Source organism: Podarcis gaigeae (assembly GCF_964106915.1).
Source record: "Podarcis gaigeae genome assembly, chromosome: 10".
NCBI classification, from domain to species: domain Eukaryota; kingdom Metazoa; phylum Chordata; class Lepidosauria; order Squamata; family Lacertidae; genus Podarcis; species Podarcis gaigeae.
Genome location: NC_139686.1, coordinates 75,034,573 through 75,060,736, shown reverse-complemented (window position 1 = coordinate 75,060,736; position 26,164 = coordinate 75,034,573). Strand labels below are relative to the sequence as shown.

Sequence of the window (26,164 nt, the reverse complement as noted above, 5' to 3'; positions counted from 1 at the left end):
AGCTTGTCTTCTGTCACTAGGCAGCTGTTTGTTTCAGCATTAAGCTACACCATGGGTAGGCAAACTAAGGCCCGGGGGCCGGATCCGGCCCAATCGTCTTCTCAATCCGACCCGCGGACGGTCCAGGAATCAGCATGTTTTTACATGAGTAGAATGTGCCCTTTTATTTAAAATGCATCTCTGGGTTATTTGTGGGGCATAGGAATTCGTTCTCCCCTCCAAAAAATATATAGTCCGGTAGTCTGGCTCCCCACAAGGTCTGAGGGACAGTGAACCGGCCCCCTGCTGAAAAGGTCTGCTGACCCCTGACCTAGGCCTATTGCATCTCTTGCTTTATTTCAGGGTGGAACTACAGGTGTCAGCAGCAGATCTGGACTACTTTCAAATGCTTCCAGTGGGATTTTGGGTAGAAAGGCTTCGAGTGCAGAGATTTTAATCTCTTCCTTTGCTCTCCCCCCCAACCCTCTAACCTCTGACCCAGACATTTTCCTCAACTAGTCCTGAGGACCGAATCGAACTCAGCTGAGGAGGAATCACCTGGGATGACAAGTTGTGGCAGAAAGCATCAGGTGGAGAGAGAGTTCAGCACTCCCTACCTGTTATAGTGAGAACTGGAAGAAACTACTTAAAATCTTGCCTCGGCTATTATGACTTCACAAGATAGCCTTAGGCAAACTACTCTCTCTCAGCATAATTGCATAATAATGCTGACCCATCCAGTGGTGGGCCTACATTTTGGGAGCTCTGAAGCTTGAACAGTCATGGGGGGCCCTTCACAACCAGCAGCAAAGTCTGGTTAACCACTGCTATCTTCTTCAATGGGGCTGTTCCATGGTAGATCACCACACATTTCTGTGCTACTTACTCTCAAACGCTGGGATTGTTAAAAAACATGCAACAAAAAAATAATAAATTTGAGTCACACGACTCAAATTGGGTCTACTAGACCTAGAACCTTTAAGCAATTTGGACTAAAGTCTCCTCAGGGCCCCTGACACTTGATCCTTTTCAGAGTAGATCGCCCCTGGACCCACTGTACAAATTTATTGTAATGTTTACTGTGATAATGTAGGTGCTGTAAATTTGCTATTTTGTATTTAACATTGCACCCCATTCTTTCCTACTGAGAGCTAATGTTGCCTAAAAGTGCTTAACTTAGTTTTGTTTTTAATCCACATTATGAACTAATAACAAGGATGTTACAAAATTGTTTCACTGTGTATTGGAAGCTGTAGTGATTCTTTTTTCTGGCAAGTCTTCATAGAAACCCATAACAAAATGTATTTTTCCTTCTGTGGAGAACAAATAGACAAATACAATCATTATTATTCTTTTATTTCAGTGCAAATAATTCACTATTGTTTGAAATGCATTATGGCTATTAATGATCATTTGGCAGATCGGTGATTTTGAAATATGTGGCTATTAAGATACTGCATTTTTTCTGCAAACCTACTATATTTACCAGCAGTTTTATAGCCACATTGTGTAACTTGGAGTCCAAGAAAACAATGATTAATAGCTTTATTTAAGAGAATTTGTCTGTTTAATTTGTACTGAAACCTATGGACACCACAAAGGAGGTGCTCTACGGAGACAGCAATCCATGGCACATTCACTTTTAAGCGCTAAGTTTTAAGTTGCATTTTTTTATCTCATTGATATTGAACTCCCCCAGTTCTTATCCCAGCATAGGTTATCTACCAAGGCAGTTTCTACACCAAAAAGTTTAAACCCAGGCCTGAACTGAGATAAGCAGCCTCTTCCAAGAACACCTGGAATTGAATGGCAATCATTTGCTCAAGCCCTCGGTTTCAGAGATAGGGATGAGGTAGAAATTTGATTCTGTTCTTATTTAAAACCAGATTTATCAAATTTGCAGTTTCCAAAACAAAATAAGAACTGAAACACAGCTATCTTTCAAAATTCTCACTTATCCAAATTATGCGATGCAGTTCTCCAGCCAACCAGTGTTTACAAAAATACATATATTAGGGGGAAATGTGCATGAAATGAATATATTTGTGAAAATAATGTATAGAAATGCATTACATTAGGGTAAATTGCTTGCAAACCTGTCTACATTACTCAAAATTCATTCATCTAACAAAACAGGATTAGAAGATACTCTGGACACATCCATAGACCCAACTGTCACAACAGGGAGAGGCAGGTGGAAATGAAAATGAATCATAGAATCATAGAGTTGGAAGAGACCACAAAGGCCATCGAGTCCAACCCCCTGCCAAGCAGGAAACACCATCAGAGCACTCCTGACATATGGTTGTCAAGCCTCTGCTTAAAGACCTCCAAAGAAGGAGACTCCACCACACTCCTTGGCAGCAAATTCCACTGTCAAACAGCTCTTACTGCTCTTACTCAGGAAGATGAAAATGGTTATCTTCAGCCTATTGGGAAATAAATGTGCTTAAATATAGTTTCTGTTGCAGACTTGTTTGCTAAACGTTAAAAGATTTATAACAGTCTTTAAAGGAACCAGAATAAAATTTTATTCTGTTTTAAAGAACAGAAATATACTTTTGAGGCATTAGGACCTTTGAATAGATGTACACATTAGTAACAAGTTTTAAATCCTAAGGAGTTGGAATTTTATTTAAAATATATATATTTAAAGATCTGCTATAATGTTAGTGAAAAGGCAGTATCTCCCTCCCCCCCCCCCATTTCTTTTTCTTTTAAAAGTAGTGCACATAAGTTTGCTTTTGTTTTCTCTCCACAGGCCTTCTCTGCCCAGGAAGCAGTCATAGCATAAAGCCAGGAGAAGACAGTAACAGGAAAAACAGAATAAGACCAACTCGTTCAGCAGGAGTAAGTAACCATGACATGTTTGATTGTTATTACAAATTTAGAGTGCATGGCAACAAAAAAAGACAAAATCAGTTCACTGCCTCAAGGAGCTTACACAGTATAAAACGAGGGTGTGTAGATGAGGGAGGGGAGTGGAAAACAAGTAGCAAATCAGCAGAGAGGAGGAATGGGAAAGACAAAGGTAACAAGAGGTGAACAAATGCTTTTTCACTTACATACTTTGGATTGATTTCATTTGTCACATGAAAGACTAAAAGTCATGAGCCTAAGGCTTTTTTATTGATAAAAATGAGTTTTTATTTGAGTTTGAAGAAAGAGAAATGCGGCAGCACGCAGGTGTTTTAGGAGTGAGTTCTGAGCATCAGAGAATGAATGGATGGAGCTGTTCAAGGGAGCAAGACATCTTTGGGGAGAGGAGGGCTGTGGAGCTAAAGGAGAAGATTTGAGACGTATAAGGCTATGGAGACAGAAAAAATGGCATCTGCCACAGAGAGCTTTAAAGCTAAGGACAAGTATGTGTTGGATGCAAAGGGAGCTGGGAAGCTAGTGAAGGGCAGCATGCCAAGAAAGGACAGGGTCCGAATGAGAAGAGCAGTGAGCAAGTTTTGAGTGAAGGCAAAATGGTGCAGCAAGTCTCTGATTCAATATACCTGTGTGTGGAGAAACATCATCTCACTTTTTAATCATCAAGCAGATCTTTTCCTACAACATAAACTCAAACACAGCATCTCTCAACCAGGGGCCAAATTACCCCTTGGGGCCCCCCAGAATATTCCAAGGGGGCCGCAGGTGATAATCATGTAAATGGGGGGGGGGGAGCGCATAGCATAAGACATGGGGCCACAGAGGGAAGTGAGAAGTGAAGGAAACAGAAGTGACTGAGAAAATAAAACAGAAAAGAAATGAAGAAAATAAAAAACAGAGAAGCAGAGTGAACAGAGAAGTGACTATGCTTCCCAGTGGATGGAGCACCACGCACACTCTGTGTCAGTGTCGCTTCCGCTTCCTTCTCCCTCCCACTTCCGCACTCCTCCGCTGCGTGCACCAAGCATCTCGTTTGTCACGGGCAAGTCCATGGGTGCAGTTATCCCTCACAGCAAGGTGCATGGTGTGGTTATCTCTCACAGCAATAGAACTAGATATAAAAAAGCTTGTTTCTGGTCATCAACCACAAGGGTCACATTGATTGAGAAGTACTTAAAGTATAATTTTTTATGTAACTGTCTTTTGTATAAATTATAAAAATTACCGGTATGAATTAAATTGTTCTATTTACAAAAAGACCCCCACATTTAAATATCTACCCTTCTACCAGTAGGACAGGGGGTGACAGGAAGAAAACATGTTTGGAAGGGGAAAGTCAGAAATAGGTTGAGAAACACTGCTCTAAAGCAACTCTGAATTTATAGCCAACCCCAGTTGTGTAGTCTCTATGCAATTCCACAAAGTGGAAAGGCATGCCTGTGTACCAGACCATCTGATGCATCAATCAATCAATTTCCTTTATTCGACCGATAGTCAGAAATAAAACACAGAAATAAAACACAATACAGAATTATGAACTAAAACATCATAGGGGTACATGAATAAGGTAGGGCCACAGCACTAAACATCTCACAGATAACCCACATCAAGGCATTCATTTGTACGTTTCCGATGCTTGAGTGCCAGGAAAAGGAATTTAGCCACTGACAAAGTTGTTTTCCTAGAAGACTTATTTAGCAGATATGCTGTCTGCTTTCCTCTTTGTCGGGGACTAAGCTGGGGTAAGTATGGGGTTATAAGATACTGTCTTAAATCGTTGTAGAAGGGACAGCTCATTAAAATGTGCTCTGTGGATTCTACCTCACCCAACGCACAATGGCATAATCTCTGGTCATATGGGACTCCTCCATATCTTCCCTTCAGAACCGCCGAGTCAAGAACATTCAGCCTAGCCGCGGTAAATAGTCTGCGGTATTCCACGTAGTGGATATCCGCCAGGTAGCGAGCTGGAGCAGCCCGATACATCTGCTCCCCCAGAAACAGCCCTGGTTTCACACGGGCTATGTCCTCCTGTCTCGCAATATCCCTTAATCTTTGGGCGATCACCGCCTTTGCGTGGCTATACGTCATGGACTCTATATAAAGGGAGGACAACCCGCACTTCTGCACTTCCTCCACTATCTCCCCTTCCCATGGAGATTTAAAGTTATCCCTCAGAATCAAGGGGGCCAAACCCACCGGTCTGAAGCAAAGCTTAAGCCAAAGCCATAACTTCGCTTTCAGGGCCACATACCTAAAGGCTTGGCAACCGGTTTCCAATCTCATGATCACACCTGCCACGGAGGGGGGGATCCTGAGTATGGCCCTGAGGAATTGGGTTTGGATAGATTCCAATTTTTCAAAGTCCCTACGTGAGCCCAAGGCAATGCCCACCAGTAGAAGAGGGAGGACTTTCATTTTAAAGAGTCGCAAGGCAACTTTGACAGTTTGTGCCTGTTTCTTAGAGTACAGGGTTCTAATCACCAAGGCTGCTTTCGATGTGTTCGAGGCTATGTATTCTCTGTGCGCCAAGAAGGAGCTATTTGATCTAACAACCTGACCCAGGTATTTGAAGCAGCTGACCTGCTCTAAAGGAATACCATTAATTGACCATAAATTAGGTTTCGGTCGAGCGGCAAAGACCATTATTTTGGTCTTGGCATAATTTAGTTGGAGCTCATGTTGGGTCACATATTCATGAAGAGCTCGAAGCATCCTCCTTAATCCGATGGGGGACGTAGGTAATAGGGCGGCATCGTCCGCATACAGCAAGACATTCAAGGCTCGTCCTGCCAGTTTTGGTGGATGTAAATCAGTATTTGCCATATGCACCACTAGCGAATTAATATAGAAATTAAACAGGGCAGGGGCAAGCAAACAGCCCTGTCTTACCCCCCTAGTGGTGGCAACCGGATTGGAGACTAGCCCCTTGCTATCTAGCCTAATCCTCAGGAAGTTATTTGTATGCAAATTAATAATCAGCAGGAGAAGGCGGCGGTCGATAGATGTCGCTGCCAATTTTGCCCATAGCTGGTTCCTGGGAATTAGATCAAAGGCCTGCTTAAAGTCTATAAAGGCGACGTGGAGGGCTTTTAGGCCATTGTCAGCATACTTGGTGGCCAAGTGATTTAGGATCAAGATTTGGTCTGTTGTTGATCTTCCAAGGCGGAAACCCGCCTGTTCCTCTGCGATGATGTTGTTGCTTTCCATCCAGGTCGTTAATTTGTTAAGTAGAAATCTTGAATAGATCTTCCCGATAACATTTAGCAGGCTAATTGGTCTAAAATTGGCCGGGTCTGTGCGTGGCCCTTTCTTGTGGATTAACACAATCAGTGCAGAGTTCCAGCTTGGAGGAAATTGTGCTGTTTTGTTTATATAAGTAAAAAGAGCTGCTAAGGGTGGACACCACCAATCCTTATTGGCTTTAATAACATCTATGGAGATAAGATCGTCTCTGGGTGCCTTGCCCGCCTCAAATTGGCCTATAAGTGTTTCCACTTCAGAGCAGGTAACAGGATCCCACTCAGGCAAGGGGGCCAATTCTATCCTTTCTCCACTGGCAGCGTGAGCTGCATATAAATCGGAGAAGAAGCTTTCCCAGGTGTCAGCTGAAATTTGGGGTTCTATCCTTGACCACGGTCTACCCAGGTATTGAGAAATTTGGTGCCAAAAGGAGGAGGGATTTCTATTTTCTGCAGCTTTTAGAAGGTTGTTCCAATCATTTCTTTCTGCCGCAAGCTTCTTTTCCTTTAATAGTGCTTTATACCTTCTCTTGAGGTTCATAAGGTGACTGCTAGGTGCGGGGTCATTTGATGCCCTATATGCCAAGAATTCATTATATAGGTTGTTCTTGAAGTGTCTACATTCCTCGTCAAACCACTTTTTATGAGAGAAATGGTTACTATTCATTACCGAGGCCTTAGTCAACGAAGGTTTTAGCAGATCTACTAATTTGTCATACATTGGCAGTGGCTCAACTGCCTGGACAAGGGAGTCCCTTGTCTCTTGCAGTTGGTCAGACCGAAGGAGTTCATTTATCCGTTGAGCCAAATTGTCGGTCCATTTTAAGGCAGTGGGCCTCATCTGAAGCTGGTTATTTGTAATAGGCACACAGGAATAGGTAGCCAATTCTCCATCCAGGGTCAGAGAGAGTTCTAATGGAAAATGGTCACTTTCCAGCCTCGTTACCACCCTAAAGTTAGAAATTTTGGGAATTAGGTCTACTGATGTCCAAATAAAATCTATGGTAGAGGCTCGGGAGCCTGACCAGAAAGTAAATTCGGCAGGGTAATCAGAACTGAGAGCTCCGTTTAAAAGGTGAAAATTAAGAGACATCAAAGTTTGTCTACATTTAAAACCTGCGTATGTAGCAACACTGTCTTTAAAATTCCTGGGTAAAAGGTCTGAGGTTAAAATGGGTAGTGGGGGATATTTATTATATTTAGCAAATAATGATTTATCAGAGTGAGACAATCGGCCATTGAAATCTGCTGCAACTAGGAAGGAGGCTTCAGGACATTTCTCTAGGAGAGTTTCAAGAGTCAGTTGAATTCCCCTCCATCTTTGGTCCACCAGGTTTTTCTTGTAGGTTGGGTGCAAATAAACATTAATCACCACGAACACTTCCTCCGCTGTTTGTAGCTTTACACCCAGCATGGATGACGACTGGATGTCGATTTGTTCCACCTGCAGATTTAAGGCCAAAGAAACTAAGGTAGCCAGTCCACCTTGTGGTCTACCAGGTGATAGTGAATTCTGGTGTGCATTCAGGTAGAAGCCCTTATACCCTGATAAGGAGAAGCCCTCACAAGCCCAGGTCTCTTGCAGTAAAAGAATACGACTGCCTTTTATGTAGGCGACAAAGGATGGGTCCATCAGCTTAGGTTTAATGCCAGCTACATTCCAGGATAAGAAAGTAAGCGATCTCCTGGTCACCCCTTCGAGTCATGCCGGGCCTTGTGGGAATGCGTGCGGCGAGGGGGGGCAATAGGCTGGAAGAAGGAAGTAATTGTAGCTTGCTTACCCGGCAATTTCCAAACACCACTTACCGCAGCAGCAGCAGCCATGGATTGAGGCTTAATTTTTGGTGGCTGCGGGGATGGGTTCTGGTGCACGGGGGTATCACTTAGCGACAGGTCCATAGACTCTGCATTTAAGGTATGCTCTAAAATTGAGAGGGGTGGGCCTTTTGGGTCAGCGGTTGCTGTAGGGAACATGCAGTGTAAGGCAGGTGGAAGACATCCTTTTCGGTTTGCCTCCAAAAGAGCATTCAGTCTTGCCACAGCTTCCGAGTTTGACCAGAGGGTTGTCGAATCTTTCACTATATCCTGCCCAGGCTTGACATCCCGAGGCCGTGTACAGCCAGGTTGCCGATCAAAGGTCGTTAAAACGGGTTCCACTTGGGCTTGTGTAGACTGCTCTTCAATTGGTGAGAAATTCATCTTATTTACCTGAACATGATCTTCTGAGTTACGGAGACAGAGTAGCAATTCATCCAGTCTGTCCGTTATCTCCGTTCGCTCCAGTTTTGGCAATTGGGAGAAGGATAGAAGTAACTCACGCTCCGTAGAATTCTCCAGATGTATAGCCTTTGTCAGTGGAGGCGGGGGGGGGGGGTCAGTCCAGCTAATTAGATCTGCGGCCAGGGGAGTTGGAGTCGTGGCAATTGGCGAACCCTCAGACTTGTCTGCTTTCTTTTTGAGCAGGCAGTTTGGTAAGAGGGGGCAGATCTTGGTATTGGTAAAGACTCTTGTAGCAAAGATTCCATAGTTAATTAGAAGGCTTCTTGAGGACATAATAAGTGCAGGGAGCTTTTTGGTTTTAAAGGAGAGCAGCACTCTCTGCCTCTGAGGTCTGCTGCTAATATGGACAGAATGCTTCAGGTCAATAGAGCTAGGGATTACCCCCAGGAGCTCCGCTAGGTGTCTCCTTATATCACGCTTATAATGCCAGTTTATCACCTTGCCTCTAAAGGGGCAAACCGTTAAGCAAATTTTAGTAGCTTGGAGCAGCAGTTTGTAAGGAGGTGCATAGTGTTGTTCCTTCTTATTTTGCTCACTTTGCTCACTTTTCTGATTGCCAACAACTTGAGAAATTGTACAGGAGGTGTGAGGTAAAACGGGTGCTCTGGACAATTGTATGGATTTCATCTCAGGTGATACATCAGGGGAACTGTCTTTACCTGTTAGGGATACAAGCGAGATAATCTTCTCCAAGGATCCTCGGATGTCTTTTATGTATTTAAAGATACAGTCCACTGTTTTAGCAACTAGGTCTAGAGTAGTCGAGTGTTCAAATAGCATCTCATCAATACAACTTTCACGGGCTCTAGTGCAGTCATACATGTGGATACCAGTATTACCATTGCTTGCAGGCTTAATAGGCAGGTTATCGAAAGGTTCCTTCGCAATAGCTTCCCCGTCATTCATCTCTGCTAGCAGTGAGAAAGAGTTTGAAACCGGAACATTAAAGACAGTCTTTGTACTTTCAGATTCACTAAATTTTGTTTGTTTAGCAAGAGGCAGGCATCTCAGTTCCTCTGTGGCGTCTAAATCTCCGGAATCTCTGGCACGTTTCCCAGTTCCTCTCCCATGAGCAGGGCTGTATAATTGCTTAGTCATTTCTCTCTTCATGCAGCCGCCCCAAGTTTCAGGGTCAATGATTGTCTCCTTGATAGAAAGAGGCATCCTCCTACTTACCAATTAGCACTAAAACTAAAACTAAAAATTAAAAACTAAGGTTAAAAAAAAATTAATAGGTTTCTATACTCATTAAAACAACTTTGAAGGATAAAAGACAAAAATAAGTCAGAGAGCTCACATTCACGCTGACTAAGTGCCGTTTGCCATCTTGGATCTCTACCCATCTGATGCATCTAACAAAGTGAGCCTATTCCTACAAAAGCTTATCCCACAAAAGCTGTGTTAGTCTTTAAGGAGCTAACATAATAATAATGGATTACAAACCAATGGGATTCCTTAGAAATATTTGGTGTAGCTGGCAATGGGCACATTCACACATTTCAGGGTTCAGTTGCCCTGTTCATCACTATGGACCCCATAGTCCAGATGTGTTCCTGTGCTGGTACCCTCTGCTTTCCATGCCTGCTAGTGAGTGGCTGGCAGCAGCTGTGCAGTCTACATCTCTGGTTTCCTGTGGGTATTTGGTTGGGGCACATGGTGCTTAGAGCAGTAAGGGTGGGGTTATCTAATCTTCACAACAGCCTTACCTGAGAGATCATGGCTGGTCTAAGGATGCTGTGTCCAGAAAACACACTACATCACACTGGCTTTTCATAGTAGAGTCCTCATTTTTTAGTTTTGTGTTGAACTAGGAGTGCAATTATTCTTAGTGTTTAAGGTAGGCATTAAATCTTAACAAATATTAGCTTAGATGCATGAAATATCTTGTATAATTGATCTATATGTATGTATATTACATAAAACGTTTTTGGAAGATGTCCTTCCAGCCTTCTTTCTGGACACACCACAATAAGCCAGAAAGTCTCCAATTAGCCATTGTTTCCTGTTTTACATGAACTGGGAAACTATAGATGCCAGGTTCCAAACAGGCTGGTAACTTAAATCAGTTTTAAAATATGGTTTAAGATCCTGGCTTGTTCTGAACCTGGTAACAATAGTTTCCCAGTTCAAACCAAATGGGAAACTATGGCCATCTGGGGACTTCCTGACTTACTATAGTCTAGGGATCCTGCAGGATGCAGGATATCAGCCTATTAAGCTGACATAATTGTCCAAACTGGGCCACAGTGTAAGTGTGTGTGTGCTTCAGAGTTTTAATGTGTGAGGCATTTAATGTGTTTGAGGTATGGCCCTCAGCAACTGGCAGGCCAACTATGGTCTAGTAAGGCTGGCCCTGTAGACCAAAGAAAAGTCCACTCAGCCTAACTTGCTGCAACAGATTCATAACACTCAAGCTACACTAGATGATGAATTTATTTATAGGCCGCCCATCTGACTGGGTTACCCTAGCCACTCTGGGTGGCTTCTAACAAATTAAAACACAGTAAGACATCAAACATTTAAACCTTCCCTATACAGGGCTGCCTTCAGATGTCTTCTAAAGGTTGCATAGTTACTTACCTCCTTGACATCTGATGGGAGGATGTTCCACAGGGAGGGCACGACTACTGAGAAGGCCCTCTGCCTGGTTCACTGTAGCTTCACTTCTCTCAGTGAGAGAACCAGCAGAAGGCCCTCGGAGGTGGACCTCAGTGTCCAGGAATGGAAATGCTCCTTCAGGTATACAGGGCCGAGGCTGTTTAGGGCTTTAAGGGTCAGCACCAGTACTTTGAATTGTGCTTGGAAATGTACTGGGAGCCAGTAAAGATCCTTTAGCACCAGTGTTATATGGTCCAACAGCTGCTCCCAATCACCAGTCTAGCTGCTGCATTCTGGATTGGTTGTAGTTTCTGAGTCACTTTCAAAGGTAGCCCCACATAGAGTACGTTGCAGTAGTCCAAGCGGAAGATAACCAGAGCATGTACCACTCTGACAAGGCAGTGCGCAGGCAAGTAGAGTCTCAATTGTTGTACCAGATGGAGCTGGTAGACAGCTGCCCTGGACACAGGATTAACCTGTTGTTCCATGGACAACTGTGAGTCCAAAACGACTCCCAGGCTGTGCATGCACCTGGTCATTCAGGAGCATAGTTGCCCCATGCAAGACCAGGGAGTCCCCCACAACTGCCTACCCCACCCCTCAGAAACACGAAGTCCTGAGCGGCCACTTGTAGGGGTGTGTCAGCATGGATGTTAAAATCCCCTAGGACCACCCAACTAAGTGTCTCCAGGAGAACATCCTTCACAACCTGAAGCAGCTCAGGCAGGAAGCAGAGATGCCGGTACACCAATAGGAATCCTGTACTGCCCTTATTGTCCAACTTCCAGAACATGCACTCAGAAAACTGGGTCTCCTCAGTAAGTTGCCTGGTGCAAACTAATGACTTCCTAAAAATCACTGCATCCCCTTCCCCACATGACCTGGGTTGCTGTGTGTAAGAGAAACCTGGCGGACAAGCAATGGCAAGAACATGTCATGTCCAACCAGGTCTCTGTTACACATGCCAGGTCAAGTCCTCCATCCATGATCAATTCATGGATGGCAGTGGTCTTATGAATCATTGTCCTGGCATTGCACAGCAGCACCTTCAGGTCATGTGGGACACCCTTGTTGATACCTGTATCCATCTGGTCAGGGCAGACCCAGAGGCAGGGATAGTTTTCAGACAGTGACTAAACTTGCCTCCTCAGTAATGACGTGGTCTACTCTAGTCGTAGCATAACTTCTCCTCCTGTCTGTGATCACTGGGATCACGTGCTTGAAATCTAGCTATAGAAGCATAGGATTTGAGGGCAGCAAGAAAAGTATCAGCAATACGTATGCAATTCCCAGAGGTTGGATGGAGGGGGACTATTAATTGGGGAAAGGCCCCATTGCAATAGTCAGCTATAGATTGCCACACCATCTGCTATATTGGTTGACAATGGTGTATAACCTTAGTATGCTGAGATGATAGAGAGTACTTCTGGGGCCATAAATCTGATTAAGATTCTGTCAGTGATGGGATTATCTGGAGGGTACTTATCATTTTACTTAAGCCAAACAGCTTAATTTTTGCATAGATTTTCCTCTTAGAGGACTTAATGAGACTTGTGTAGACAGTGGCATGTATTTCAGAATTGAAATAGAGGAGTCGCTGAAGTATTAGATGCACCTTTCTTGTTAGCTGAATTTTTCTCTTCCACAGTCCCGTATTTTTATTTATAGACATATGAATTCCTTGTATGTTATCTTTGCTGCTACTGATGACATTCTTGGCATTGTAGTGCAGTTAGTATGATGGTGCTTGCATATTTTAAAAAATCCATGCTGCTTAGTGGTATGTTTAGTGTGTGTGGCACCTTAATGCTTTTGGACAGAAATACCTTCAGGCGGTAAATATGTTCATATATTTACATACTGAGGCCTATTTATAATGTGTGCGTTTGCCTTTACATCACAGTAGTGAATCTGGGGCATCATTTTACTTCTTGAGTATCACATCTTTGGTGTTATAAATATTAACTTGCTGGTCCACATGATGACAGAAGAAAAGTTCAGAATGTAACAGATAGAGGGTTGCCATATTTTTAAAAATGAAAATCCAGACACAAAAGTTTTTTCTTTCAGTTTTGCCCAAATTTGTTGAACTTTTTCGGCAAAATTGCAAAAAAATATGTTTTTGAGCTTTTTAAAAAATTACACCCACCAAAAACAGCACTGCCAACATGGGTTGCTATTCGACTGGATTTTCCCAGACATTTTGGCCGCTTTCCTCCTGGACACTGCTTCCTGCAGCAGTATTCTGTGTATGTCTGGATGTATAGCAACCCTAAACAGATAGGAAATTCAGGAAGAAGTTTGGGTGGGGTGGCAGAGAATAATACTTTACACCACAGCCAAGCTGCTCAGTCCCAACCTATGCTGAGGTCTGGTTCGGTAGTCAGTCTGATTGTTGATCACTGATAGAACGGCAGATTGTACATAATAAGTTGGGAGAGCAGCTGTGGGTATCAAGCATAGAGAGATGGAGTACTGTGAACTATAACGTATGTCTCAAATAAGGAGAGAATGAGATTAGATTGGACCAGAGAAGTTCTGGCCCATTTCTGCAGTCAGCTCTGGCATGGTGCATGGTGCATGGGCTGTGAGCTGCGAGCGCTTTAAGCGGTGCTGGCCATGTGATAACTGCTGGTACATGCAGAATTCAGCACACATTGAGTTTTCGTATGGGCCCGTAAACTGCTGAAGTCCAGCTGGCAGCGCATTTCAAAAACCCAATGGATGCATTTTATCTTGTGTTCTAAAGACCATCACACAACTGCTTTTTCTTATGGCATTAGCCCATTTAGTTCAAGCTAATGGTGGCTATCCCAATAGAACAGACCAAGCAAATGGGCTCAACATTTTTATGGTCTGCTTAAATATAGTATTTGCCATCTTCTTCAGTGTAAAAACGGACACCATCTGCTCTGATCTCTCCTCTTCCTTTTCTTTGCCTAGTTTTCTCTGCTTCTTCCGCCTCAACCCTTTCTTCTTCCTCCTATATGGGCTCTTGAATACCCCATAAGGGAAAAGGGGCAGTTTTTTTTTCTTATAACAGTTTGGTGAGCCAGCCAGGAATTTCGGTTGACTGTATTCTGGGGGCGAGGAAGGACTGGTGATCCAGTGTGCACCAGGCGAATTGGCAGGAGAGTTTTAGATTAGAAGCCTGGTGTCGAGCTGAGTTATTCAAGACACCACGTCAACACAGACAAACCATTTTATGCTGTGTGTGAACTCTGCTATTATCCGGCCACTGAGGAGAGTGGCAGCGCACAGAGTAAAAATGTGTGGGCGCCATTGAAGTTTGTCGGAGTGGCAATAAATCAAATTTATTGGAGGGCCGTTGCAGCAGACTCAGTGAGTCAAAATTATACGACCCAACAAACTTTAACACTTTGTGCCGCTGGCAGCTCAGTAGCAAGGAAAGCGAACGACTGGTTATGAGGGATCGTTAGGTCCAGAGGTTATTTTTTAGTATAAAGGTAGCACCCACCTGTAGTCTAAGTCTAATACCAGGCACCTTAAAGAACCCTAGCATGGTCTCAAATTGTGAAAAGGGTTGACCAGTCAGGCTCGTGCCAGGAAGAAGGCCTGGGCAGCACTTTCTTCTTGACAGGACTCTGAAATAGCCTTCTGAAATAGCCCTCCTGTTAGAGATCTTTGTTTTCTCTAGAAGTGGATAAGTTTTGTACTTAAGGTTTAAAAATGTTAAGAAACGGTGCAGTTTAAATGTGCAGTTTTGAAATTCAAGCTTGCTTCAAATTTTTGTGTGACGGAGCCATGTTTTGGGTTGATCAGATATTGAGAAAAGGGGAAGACGTGAGATGTTTGTCTGAATTCCAAAGTGTAGATGCCACCACATTGAAAGAATAATTTTTTTCACATGTGGAATGGGTATTATGTGGCACCTGTAACTGGCCACAATTCTGTGCTCATATGATTTTCTTCCTTCCTATCTTCCAATGTTTCAGTTATGGAAAGCTCTGTGTTCTCGTATTTCTTTCTCCGTGTTGGGGTCCTGTGTCTCTCTGTTAGCAGCTTTCTGCTATTTTTCTCACTCCACGATATTCCTTGGTAACCTCATAAAATCCCAGCCTAAGTATGTGTAATGGAAACCATCATGTGTTCTTTTCCGTTTACCCCTGCCTTTGCTTCCCTCCCATTCCTTTGTGCCAAATATTAGATTGTAAGCTCCTCGGGGCAGGAACTTAACCTCTTGTACACTGTAAAGGGCCATGCCTACTCATACGTGTGTGTGTGTGTGAGAGAGAGAGAGAGAGAGAGAGGGAGAGGGAGGGAGGGAGGGAGGGAGGGAAGCTGCTTCTGCTATTGGTTTAAAATGATGTGTGGAAGATACTGGTTCAAATCGTGGTGAAAAACCAATAAATCATGTGAATCAAATGGCTTCCATTTACCAGACAGTAGCCTCTCAACCAAATTTCCAGCAGACTGTGACTTATTGCAAGTTTGGAGTCCCTAGTATCCAAGAGTGGCTGGGGAAACCCAGCCAGATAGGCAGGGTATAAATATTACTACTACTACTACTACTACTACTATTATTATTATTATTATTATTTATTACTACCTGTACTACTATTACTACCTGAAGAGCAATTAATGGGAGAGTCCATGAACAGTCAGATTCCTTGAGAATAACTTAAGGGTTAAGGGTTAAGGCCCCATTTGGCGTCAAGGATCAGCCTACTTGTGCATCTTCCAAGTAGCCACACTTCAGTAGATGACCCACTGGCAAGTGTCTACAAACCTGCTGGTGAGGAGGGTGCCACACCAAGAGAGGAGGGAGGGCCGTGGAGATTTCTTGCCTAAGTGCCCTCCCAAGCCCGGAGTTGACACTGGTCGTGATTTTTACAACAGCTTGGTTACTGACAAGCATTGTTGCTCCTAGACTACCACCAGAAACATCTACAAAATTTTCTAATGTGGCTAAGTAGATTGGCGCCCCCTGTTAAGAAGCAGAATTACTAGTTTACTTTGTAACCATGAAATAAACATCAATTACACGAACAGAATTTGCAGATAATACCTAGAACAGTTGAAAGCAACTATGGGATGGCAATGCTCATACTACTCTAGATAGGACATGAACAGGTCCTGATACATGTAACTAAAGTGTCATGCTCTGCCATTACTTTTCAGTAGCAATGGGTTCATTTCTCCAGTTCAAACAGCAGCAACAAAATCCAGAATCCTTAGCCCAGTCTGCCTCTCTCCTTCAGCCACTTCCCAATGAGCTACTCACAATTGTATTGCAATTTTATGTTTCTTTAGGCGGAGAAAAGAGTACTTTAATCTTATGAACAATGGGAGGCCCCAGGTTGAGACATCCAGTCATGTATTCTTAGAACATGCAAAGAAAGAGAGCCAACTTTGTAAGGCAACTTGGTGATGTAAAAACATTTTTAAAGGAGAATTGTGATCATTAATCTCCAAAGTCAGCAAAAAAGGTACCATTCAGTACTGGTTCAGATGTTAGTAGTTTAAAACGTAGGGTCAGTAATCCACACAAAACCAAAATGTGTGTTACTTCTTTAGCTGAAGTGAAAAACCAAAAATATAGTTTTGGCTTTTTAACCCTGCTTGAAAATGGTATTTCATCGACTTAGCTGTTCATAGGATTAATATGCTACCATAAGAAATTCAAGATACCTTTTCCTGTTAGAGAAAAAAATATTATTCATAATAGGTTTAGTTACCTACAAACAATGCCAACTAAAATATGGGAAAGTGCTACTTTTTCATCATGCAAAAAATCCTGTTGCCTTCATTACAAATAATGGATTGGGATCTGTGTTAGCCAATATGCCATCTGTTATTCTGATTGATGTACTTTATGCAACTTATTGACAAACGCAAAAGAGAGAGAGAACTTTTCTTTATGTAAATAAGTCTAAGGTTGTATAATACCATGGATGGAAATACATTTCAATCTTGTACTCAGAAATAAATTCCATTATTTTCAGAGGGGCTTATTCTCAAGACCAGGCTTCCTCAAACTCGGCCTTCCAGATGTTTTTTGGCCTACAACTCCCATGATCCCTAGCTAGCAGGACCAGTGGTCAGGGATGATGGGAATTGTAGTCTCAAAACATCTGGAGGGTTGAGGTTGAGGAAGCCTGCTCAAGACATTGAAGTCTTAAGTGGACACTAAGCTATCTAAATAATGAGAGACTTCAAAAACGGTTTTTTAAAAAAATCATTTGCTGTTTACTATACATTGATGATTTGCAATGAATTGTAAAATATCTACATTAAATTCTAATATTGATGATTGGATAACTGAATTATCCAGCTAGGTCCCTCAAGATCAGATCAAGAAAATAAAGATCAATAACAATTTGTCCTGTTTCAGTGAATGTATTTTTTTTTAAAAAAAAAGGTCAGGATCAAATTAAACAAAACAGTAATTTATTAAATACAGGCATCCCCCCATTTATGTACATTCAATTCACGCATGACTGAGCATATAGGGCTCCAGGGAGGGTCTCCTCACGAGCCAGAGGTACAGTGGGGGTGCTCTCCATTTCCATAAAAGGTAAAGGGACCCCTGACCATTACGTCCCTCCCTATTTACATACATTTCCCTAAATGTGCAGGAGGCTAGAAGGTAATCCCTGCATAAATAGGGAGTTGCCTGTATAGAGACACACGTTCGTTACCATTTGGGCCATTTTGCACATCCAAGCGCATCACTAGATTGGCTTCATTAAGTCACTAGGTGAATAGGTCCTGTTTACACTAAATGAAAAAGGGGTGGGCATATTGGGGTGGGCTGTTATATTTCCAGTTCATGGCTTTTCTTAAGTATTATATTTATCATGTGTGAGTCCAAACTGGCTGAAGCCTGGAACACTATTGGAGAGAGCAAGATCTGGCCTCAGCTCCTGAGAGACAGTTTAGCCACACTTTAAAAGGTGCCCTGGAAATGTATACTTCTTTATTTTCTCATGGGTGGTGAATGGCTGCACATACTTGTAACAAGCTGCCTGGAAGGGATGCTGCAGGGAAGAACTGTGTAACCTCCAAGGAGATTCTGTAATGTATGGACACACCCTCAACTCGCTGCCCCATTCCAAGTTGGGCCATGTTGGTAGAGTTCAATATTATTCAGGAAGTGATTAGGACAAAGTGATTAGGACAAAGTGATTAGGACATTTGGCTACATTCATGAAAGACAGAAATGGGGGGGGCAGGTGCTGTAAGGGGTGGTAACAGGAAGTTTGTTATTCCTTTGAATAACTTTATCCAACCTACTCAAGTTCACATGGGAAAAATTAGTGCATGAGGTTGTTAGCTGTGCTGCCCATAGCACCCTCTGTACAACCTGCAGCTCCTAGTGAGCCACAGTGTTTAAGGTGAAGCATAGTGTTATGTACTGAAGTTCTCACCCTGGGCCAGCAGGGGTATACTGTAGATAGCTTTCACTCAGGTCCACATATGCAAATAAGGAATTGAAAGTGACGTTCAGTGATTGGATAGTTACAGAATGTTGTTACTATTGCGTTGTAGTTGACCTCTATATAAGCTGGTTGGCTGAACCCTTCAGCTCAGTTCTGTTCTTTTTTCTTTCCGAATTTTTTAATTGATTTTCACAAAATTTTAAACACACAAACAAAAAACAAACAAGCATAATCATAACCTTATTAAAACTAATCTAATTAACATTGTTAAGTGACTTCCCCGTATCTCCCTGGTTGAATTTCAGTGCATTTCATTTTAACGGTTTTCCAAATCAGTATTCTTATAAAATTAACTTAATCACTTAACATCTTTCTTTCTTTCCAATTCCGCATTAAACATATTTAAATCCTAAGCCTATCTGGTATTTGCAAGCTTTTCCATTCTTCCATCCATTCTTCCTGGTACTCCTCCTCCTTCTGGTCACGGACTCTTCCAGTCAGGTTGGCTAGCTCCGAAAAATCCATTCCACTGTTGGTACTTCTTGTGTTTTCCAGTTCTTAGCTAATAAGATTCGAGCAGCAGTTGCAGCATACAAAAAGATTTTAACATCTTTCTTGGGCAATTCCAAACCTGTTATTCCAAGAAGAAAGGCTTCTGGTTTCTTTATAAATGTATATTTCAACATTTTTTTAATTCATTATAAATCTTTTCCCAGAGGTCTTTCACCTTGGGACAGTCCACCACATATGATAGAAAGTACCTTTTTTTCTTTACATTTCCAACATAGATTATCACAATTGTGTTAAATCTTTGCTAATTTAACAGGAATAAACAAGAGCTGTCTGAAGAATTGCTGCGTCGTCTGATATGTTCACCCACAACTTAACACATAGCACCTTTACCCTCAGCTTGGCCTAGAGGCAAAACACATAATCAGACAAGATGACATACTATTGCAGGGCAGTATCAACATGGGGGGGGCGCATATTTGAATTCTCTGTGAAAAAAGCAAATCCTCTCAGTGTATACAGAACCTTTTAAAAAAAAGTATTTCTAACAAATGCAATCCCACTGTGGTTACAATGTAAAACAAACTAAAATATTCTAAAAACAAAGCAGATACACTACCGTTCTGACCCAAATATAAGCCACACTTTTTTTTTCTAAATTCAGGCCATGAGTGCAGCTTATATTCGAGACCGTACCACATGGCTCCCCCCCCCCCCCCCCGCCCAAGGAAGCAGCCCAGGAGCGCAGGGCAGCAGTGTGCTGCCTGCCCGTCGCTCCCAAGCTTCCCCCAGCTGCCTAAGAAAGGGGGAGGGAGCGGGGGGAGGCCCCCAGCAAAGTGGCACGGCTCCCCCCCTTCAGAGAGCAGTCTAGTGTGAGGAGAACCTGAGCTTACAGGGTTAAACAGCTCAGAGTGTACGCCCTGCCTACAAGTTGGGAGGGGGGAGATTATGCGTCGGTATGCCGTCATATCCAAGAGTCTCCAGCCTTTGTTTTCTCTCTACTTTCGCTTTTGAGGAGAGAAGACGTGTTTACACAATGCTGTTCGCTGTGATAGACAATGGATAGTCTGCTGTAAATAAAAACTGCTTCTAGCTGCTAATATCCTGAGTGGATTTTATTTAAGCACACTGAAGAACGCATTGGAGCTTGCAGCTTTTTCTTGCCGCTCGTTAAACTCTGCGTTTGCTCAGAGCCTTTGGAATGTGGCATTTGAAGTCCGGAGGCCCAGCAGAACTGCGCAGCCGAAGCGGGCTGGACGCCAAGGCTTATCTGAGCAATAAACATTCTTCATCCAGGACAGCAGTGCGTGAGCTGCTGTAAGGAAGGAGGGAGGGGGAAGAGGGGGAGGCCGTGCGCAAAGTGGCATAGCTCCCTCCCCAAGGAAACAGCCTGGGAGCGCAGGGCAACGGTGCACAGCCCACTCGCCGCTCCCAGCCTCCCCCAGTGCTGGCTTGGCGACATAGTGCCGGGGGGGGGCACACTCACAAATAAGCCTTGAATTTTAAAGGTGCGGCTTATTTGTGGTGCGCCTTATATTCGGGCCAATACAGTATACAGTGGTACCTCAGGTTAAGTACTTAATTAGTTCTGGAGGTCCATTCTTAACCTGAAACTGTTCTTAACCTGAAGCACCACTTTAGCTAATGGGGCCGCTGCGCTGCTGCTGCACGATTTCTGTTCTCATCCTGAAGCAAAGTTCTTAACCCGAGGTACTATTTCTGGGCTAGCGGAGTCTGTAACCTAAAGCGTCTGTAACCTGAAGTGTCTGTAACCTGAGGTACCACTGTAACCAGCCAGCTAAAATAAACATAAATTCTGGCACTAAACTCCCACAAACACTATAACCGGTGTTGGAAACTTGAGGGCCCACCCATATCTCAAGGCTCAAATTTTCCTCCCCAGTGTGTTAGCCTTCCATAGGCAGGAAGGTTCTGTCCTTCCTAGGGAACATTTCAACATGTGCCATATACCCAAAGCTGTAATTTGAATTAAATGGTAGTTAAGATTCTGCACTGACCCTCCTTTACAAATGAATGTTGAAATGAATGTTGAAACTTAGGCACCTTTAAGCTCTGTGGTGTTGTGGGCGGGGCAGGTTTTGATGTTCTGATTGCTAAATGTGAAATACACAGATTCAAATCACTTCAACTTTTCTGCACACCTCCAGCTACAAAAAGATGGGAAGTTGGAAAATACACAGAAATAATAGAATGTCCTAAATTGAGAATATGATTTTTAAAATAGGCTTAGGTCACAAATTACTGTGCACAATCACACAGGCATGGGGCAGATTTTTGTGTCACTGCACATTTTCTTTAGGCTCTAATCTGAAAGCAAATCAAAATGAAATGTCATTTGTGTGACAGCCATTAGGGAAGTAGTAAACATGTCTTAAGACAATATTGCTTCCTGCAATCTTCCAGATTCAATGAAAATCATCTAGTCTAAAACATTTACTTATCTAAGAAAATGCATTATCTTGGCAGGGAAATTAGCATTTTGTTTCCAGATTCTTAATAATACAACAGGCCATCATTTTGCTAAATCTTCCTAAGTTGCGCAGAAGGTACATTTTGCATGCACAAAAAAGGAGGTGGCCAAAATTTTGTCCTGTTTTCTTTAACTTTGTTAAAAGACCAAAACACAGGCCACACTGTGGGATGTGAGGAGCTGATTATACTATGAGCTCAATTTCCAGCCAATATTTCATACCCAGTTGTTCTAAAGCAGACATGTTGAACTGGTCAACTGCAATCAACAGGTAGATCCCCTGGTGATCCTGGTCGATCGCAGGATTAAATTAAATGTGGAATGAATGTCACCGCCCCCTCCCTCTGTCCCTCTGTCGCATCAAGTGGGCAGAGTTTGGCATATTCTTTTTTCAATGTGGAATACGCTGTTTTGTCTGTGCATGTTTAAAATAACAAAACCTCATCCGCTGTTGCATATCTGAATTTTTATACGTTTTCAAACTTTCTTTGGGATTTTAGACACTGTGGAAGAGGCATCACAAGGCTGCTCGGAATACGGCAGGAGTAAGGCAGGTCACATAGTCCCAAACAGGTCTTCTGAGATCCTGAATGAACAGGCTGATCCATTTTGGCCTTGACATTTGGGGGTCTTATCTCATCATTTTAAAAAATAGGAAGAGCCCTGTTGGATCAAGACAAAGGCTCATTTAGTCCAGCATTCTGTTCCCATAGTTCCCAACCAGATGCCCATGAGAAGCCCAAAAAAACAAAATTCAAGAGAGGTTTATTTGATAACATATGCACAAATTTGCATATGAATAAGACAATAGCTTGGAAAAGAGGTGTGTTCTTTTTCTCTAGCTGATTCAGATGTCACAGCAGGTGAGAGAAGAAGAGGTGAGACAAAAGGAGGAGTGCCTCTTCTCCTCTAGTGTTTGTAGGAACTTTCATTTAAAACAAAAACACTAACACGGATTAACCAGCAGCACTTATACAGCTGATCAAAAGATAATCAATGGGTAACAGCTATGACAAACTTCCCCGACCTGGTGCCCCCCAAATATTTTAGACTACAGCTCTATCACCACCAGCCATCACAGTCAATGGTGAGGGATGATTGGGGCTTACACGGTTGGCAAAGGCTGAGCTATAATATTAGAGGGGTTACAGCCATGTGATGTGGAGTGAATACTGGTTTTTTGCCATTGACACCATTGTGGGATATTTTGACAGGGGGTTTAATGGGTTTTTCCCTAGAGCTGCGCCAAACATTTCAGTGTTTTAAATCTAGGACTCAGCTAGATTGGTATGCATTATATATGCAATATAACAATGTGAAACCAGATGGCGCTGTGGAGTTCCATCTTTCCCTACCGGGTTTCCTTCTATGAGTTTACAATGCATTTAACTGGACTTCCGCATCAGCGCCATCGATTAATGGCGGATTCCCTCTGAGTCTCGGAGGGATCAGCTCCACGGGATCGGGTCTTACCGCTGCGGCAAAGCGGGGGCCCTTTAAAAATCACAGGCGGGGGAAGCCTGTGAACGTGGGGACTCGGCGGGCACCATTTGCGCCCCCCCCCAAGTTGCGAAGGGACCCTTTTAAGGGCTCCGGAGCGGGACGGGGGTGAGCGGCGTGGTGCTGAGAGTCGACTGCTTCTTCCGCGGAGTGAAGCCGCACAGCCGTTATCGGAGAGCGCTGACTTTTTCCTGGGACAATTGGACTTTGAAAGCAACTACCCATGAGTAGGATTAAATTGAATTTAAAAGGAGTAAAAACAAGCTAATTCGACACCGAAACGGGAAGGTATAAACAGGAAGTCTGCCTTCCCTTCTTGTAAACAGATCAAAGCAAAGAGACTGTAAAGCGGAAACTTGGAAAGACATTTAGAAAAGACTTAAATCTTAACATCAAGAAAGCGGTCTCCCCTCCAGATTGCAGGAGAGGAGGGGGGAAGGTTTGAGTTGTATTTACCTGCAAAAAAAGGGGGAAAGGAAGCTAAAATCCGCTGCCTAAAGCCTGGGAATGGACTGCCCCTAGACAAGGAAAGCTGCTCAGTGGAAAGCCTGTCAGTAAGCAGAGGACTTTTGACTTAGCTCTGTAAAAGAGATAGTGTTTCTGGACTTCTCCTGGTTTTAAAGTAACTGTTTAAGCGTACTGAAACTGTTGTTTTTAAGTGAATTGGGGGACTCATAAGGACTATTTTTGTTTTTAAAAAGTTGCAAGCTTTGGCTGTTACTGTGTCCCCCTAGAGGAGGATTGACATTGCTACAATAACAACTGGTTATAGGAAAATTCCTTTTCAAAACAAACTTTCAACCGTGGGATTGACCTTGGATTCTCATGAGAGTGTTATGGCAGATGGGAGAGGAAAGTTAGAGCTGGCGCAGGAAAAAACTACTAGGTCTGGCAGACACTATCGGACAGACACTGCGCAGCAGCGAAGGGCTTCAACATCTGGAGCATCTGGAACACCAGGGGCTGCTCCTCCACAGGTCAAACCAAAGGTTATGTCGTCCGAAGACGTTTTGGCACATGCACTTGGAAAAATTAATGAATCCTTGGAAAATTTAGCTAAGCAGGTAGCCGAGACAAATAAACAAGTAGCCGAAGCATCAGTTAAAATTGATCTGAATACCACAAGCATTAACAATTTGGGACAGAAGGTGAATACCAATACACAGTCTATTGAAAAATTATTACAGGAATCTGCTTCGACCCCAAAGGTAGCTGAAGAAGCAAAGGATATTGCAACTGCTACTCAAGAGAAGATACCACTAGTATATAAGCAATTGGAGGACCACGGTTTGACATTGTCTATGATTGAATTGAAAGAGAAACAAAGAAATTTAAGAATCAGGGCTGTACCAGAACGTGAGAAAGATAATCTGGCTGAATGTCTGGACAAAATACAAAGACTTATTGGAAAATAAAACTCCAAGGTGGCTTTCACCTCTGGAAGCTAAGGCCTGAAAAAGACCCAATATGGAGGCCAAATGGCCAAAATATTGGGAAATACTAGAAAAAGATGGAGACAATTGGAAATTGCAGAGTTTGGAGAAAATGAAGGATAAAGTGCGAGACTGGTTACATTATGCTCAGATTAAAGAAGTCTTTAAAAATGACAAAAAGTTAGGGTTCCAGGTGGAGAAATCGAAGTTGGAAACAGAATTGCTAGAACCAAAGACTAAGGTACTTTCAAGAATGTATAACTTGCTGTTAAGATGGAATACACAAGATGAAATGGTTAAATCAGCTATGATAAAGTGGGCACAGGACATTGGGTATAATATCATGTTTGAGGACTGGGAAAGGTTGTGGACCACTGGGTTGAACTTCACTGCATGTAATGCTTTGAAGGAAAATGTAATGAAGATGATATATAGATGGTACATGACCCCAGTTAAACTTGCCAAGATATACCATTTGTCTGATAATAAATGTTGGAAATGTAAAGAAAATGAAGGAACATTCTTTCACCTCTGGTGGACCTGCCCTAGGGTGAAGGCCTTCTGGGAAATGATATATAATGAGCTGAAAAAGGTATTTAAGTATACCTTCACCAAGAAACCAGAGGCCTTCCTTCTGGGCATTGTCGGCCAGAAGGTGTTAAAGAAGGACCGAACATTTTTCATGTATGCAACAACGGCAGCAAGGATACTCATCGCTAAGAATTGGAAAACTCAAGAACTACCCACACTGGAAGAGTGGCAGATGCAACTGATGGACTATATGGAACTAGCCGAGATGACTGGCAGAATCCGAGACCTGGGAGAGGAGAGGGTCGAAGAAGATTGGAAGAAATTCAATATTTATTTAAAAAAACACTGTAATTTGGTTGAATGTTAGGAAAGGATGCTAGATCATAAATAATTGTGCACCACTAAATTAGAAGGAATTAAGATGATAAGTAAATTTGAGGAAAAATTATAAACTTATTGGAGAATTTATAGATTATATTTAAATGAATTTGACACAAGAGTGTAAACAAGATGATAAATTGCTGGCAAGAATTGACAATGATGCAAATGGGAGCGGGAGGCGGGAGGGAGTCCAAAGATGTTAAGAAAAGATGTTATGATATATGTTATACTGTTCTTTATTTTTGCATTTATGTTTAAAAACCCAAATAAAATATATATTTTTTAAAAAAATCTGGCTGACTTTCTTACACAGGAATTTACAGATTTTTGGCAACAGGACTTGGGGAAGGAAGAATTTAAGATAGTGAGTGCATTTAGACTTGGAAGAGGACAAAAGAGGAACAAGGTGAGGGACTGCTTGATTACTCTTCGAACAAAAGAGGAGAGAGACAAAATTTTGAATCTGCACTATCAAAGGACTTTGGAAATTGACGACTCAAGTGTGGAGATATTTAAGGACATTCCAAAGCATCTTTTGGACTTAAGGCTTAACTACGGAGACCTAGTCGCCCCAAGGCCTATCCTTTAAATATAAAGGAAGAAAGATAAAAATAAGATCAGTTAACGACAAAGACAGGTTTCTGAAAGATCACGAAGAAGATCTACAGAAAGAAGCGGAATCCGGAGAAGAGCCAAGAGCACTGGAAAAAGGAATACTAGACATAGCAAACCTATCTTTTGGATTGCACGGTCCAGAGAAAGAGACACCATTGGCAGAACAAGAACAGACACTTGGTGCAGTCGGAGGTAAAGCGAAGTAACCCCATCATGGCTCTGCAACTTTTAAGTTGGAATTGTAACGGCCTTAACTCTCCTTGGAAGAGAAAAAGTGTTTTTCATATACTAAAAAAGGAACAATTGTACTTGATTTGTCTACAAGAA

At 42.6% G+C, this 26,164-nt stretch overlaps 1 protein-coding gene across 9 annotated transcripts in view; it reads left to right on the top strand.

The window, feature by feature from the left end:
- Positions 1-26,164, top strand: part of LMNTD1 (lamin tail domain containing 1) — a 196,627-nt gene that overhangs the window by 106,446 nt on the left and 64,017 nt on the right. For 7 of the 9 annotated variants that reach the window (XR_014555833.1, XM_083701549.1, XM_083701548.1 and 4 more), the window contains exon 10: positions 2,741-2,829. Coding sequence is in view for 7 of the 9 variants with exons in the window: in XM_083701549.1 (XP_083557675.1) it covers positions 2,741-2,829 (89 nt within the window). In the remaining 2 variants the exon portion in view is untranslated. Of the gene's footprint in view, positions 1-2,740; positions 2,830-16,247; positions 16,424-26,164 lie in introns of those variants that run through there. The other 2 variants (XR_014555834.1, XM_083701551.1) reach the window with 2 other exon arrangements.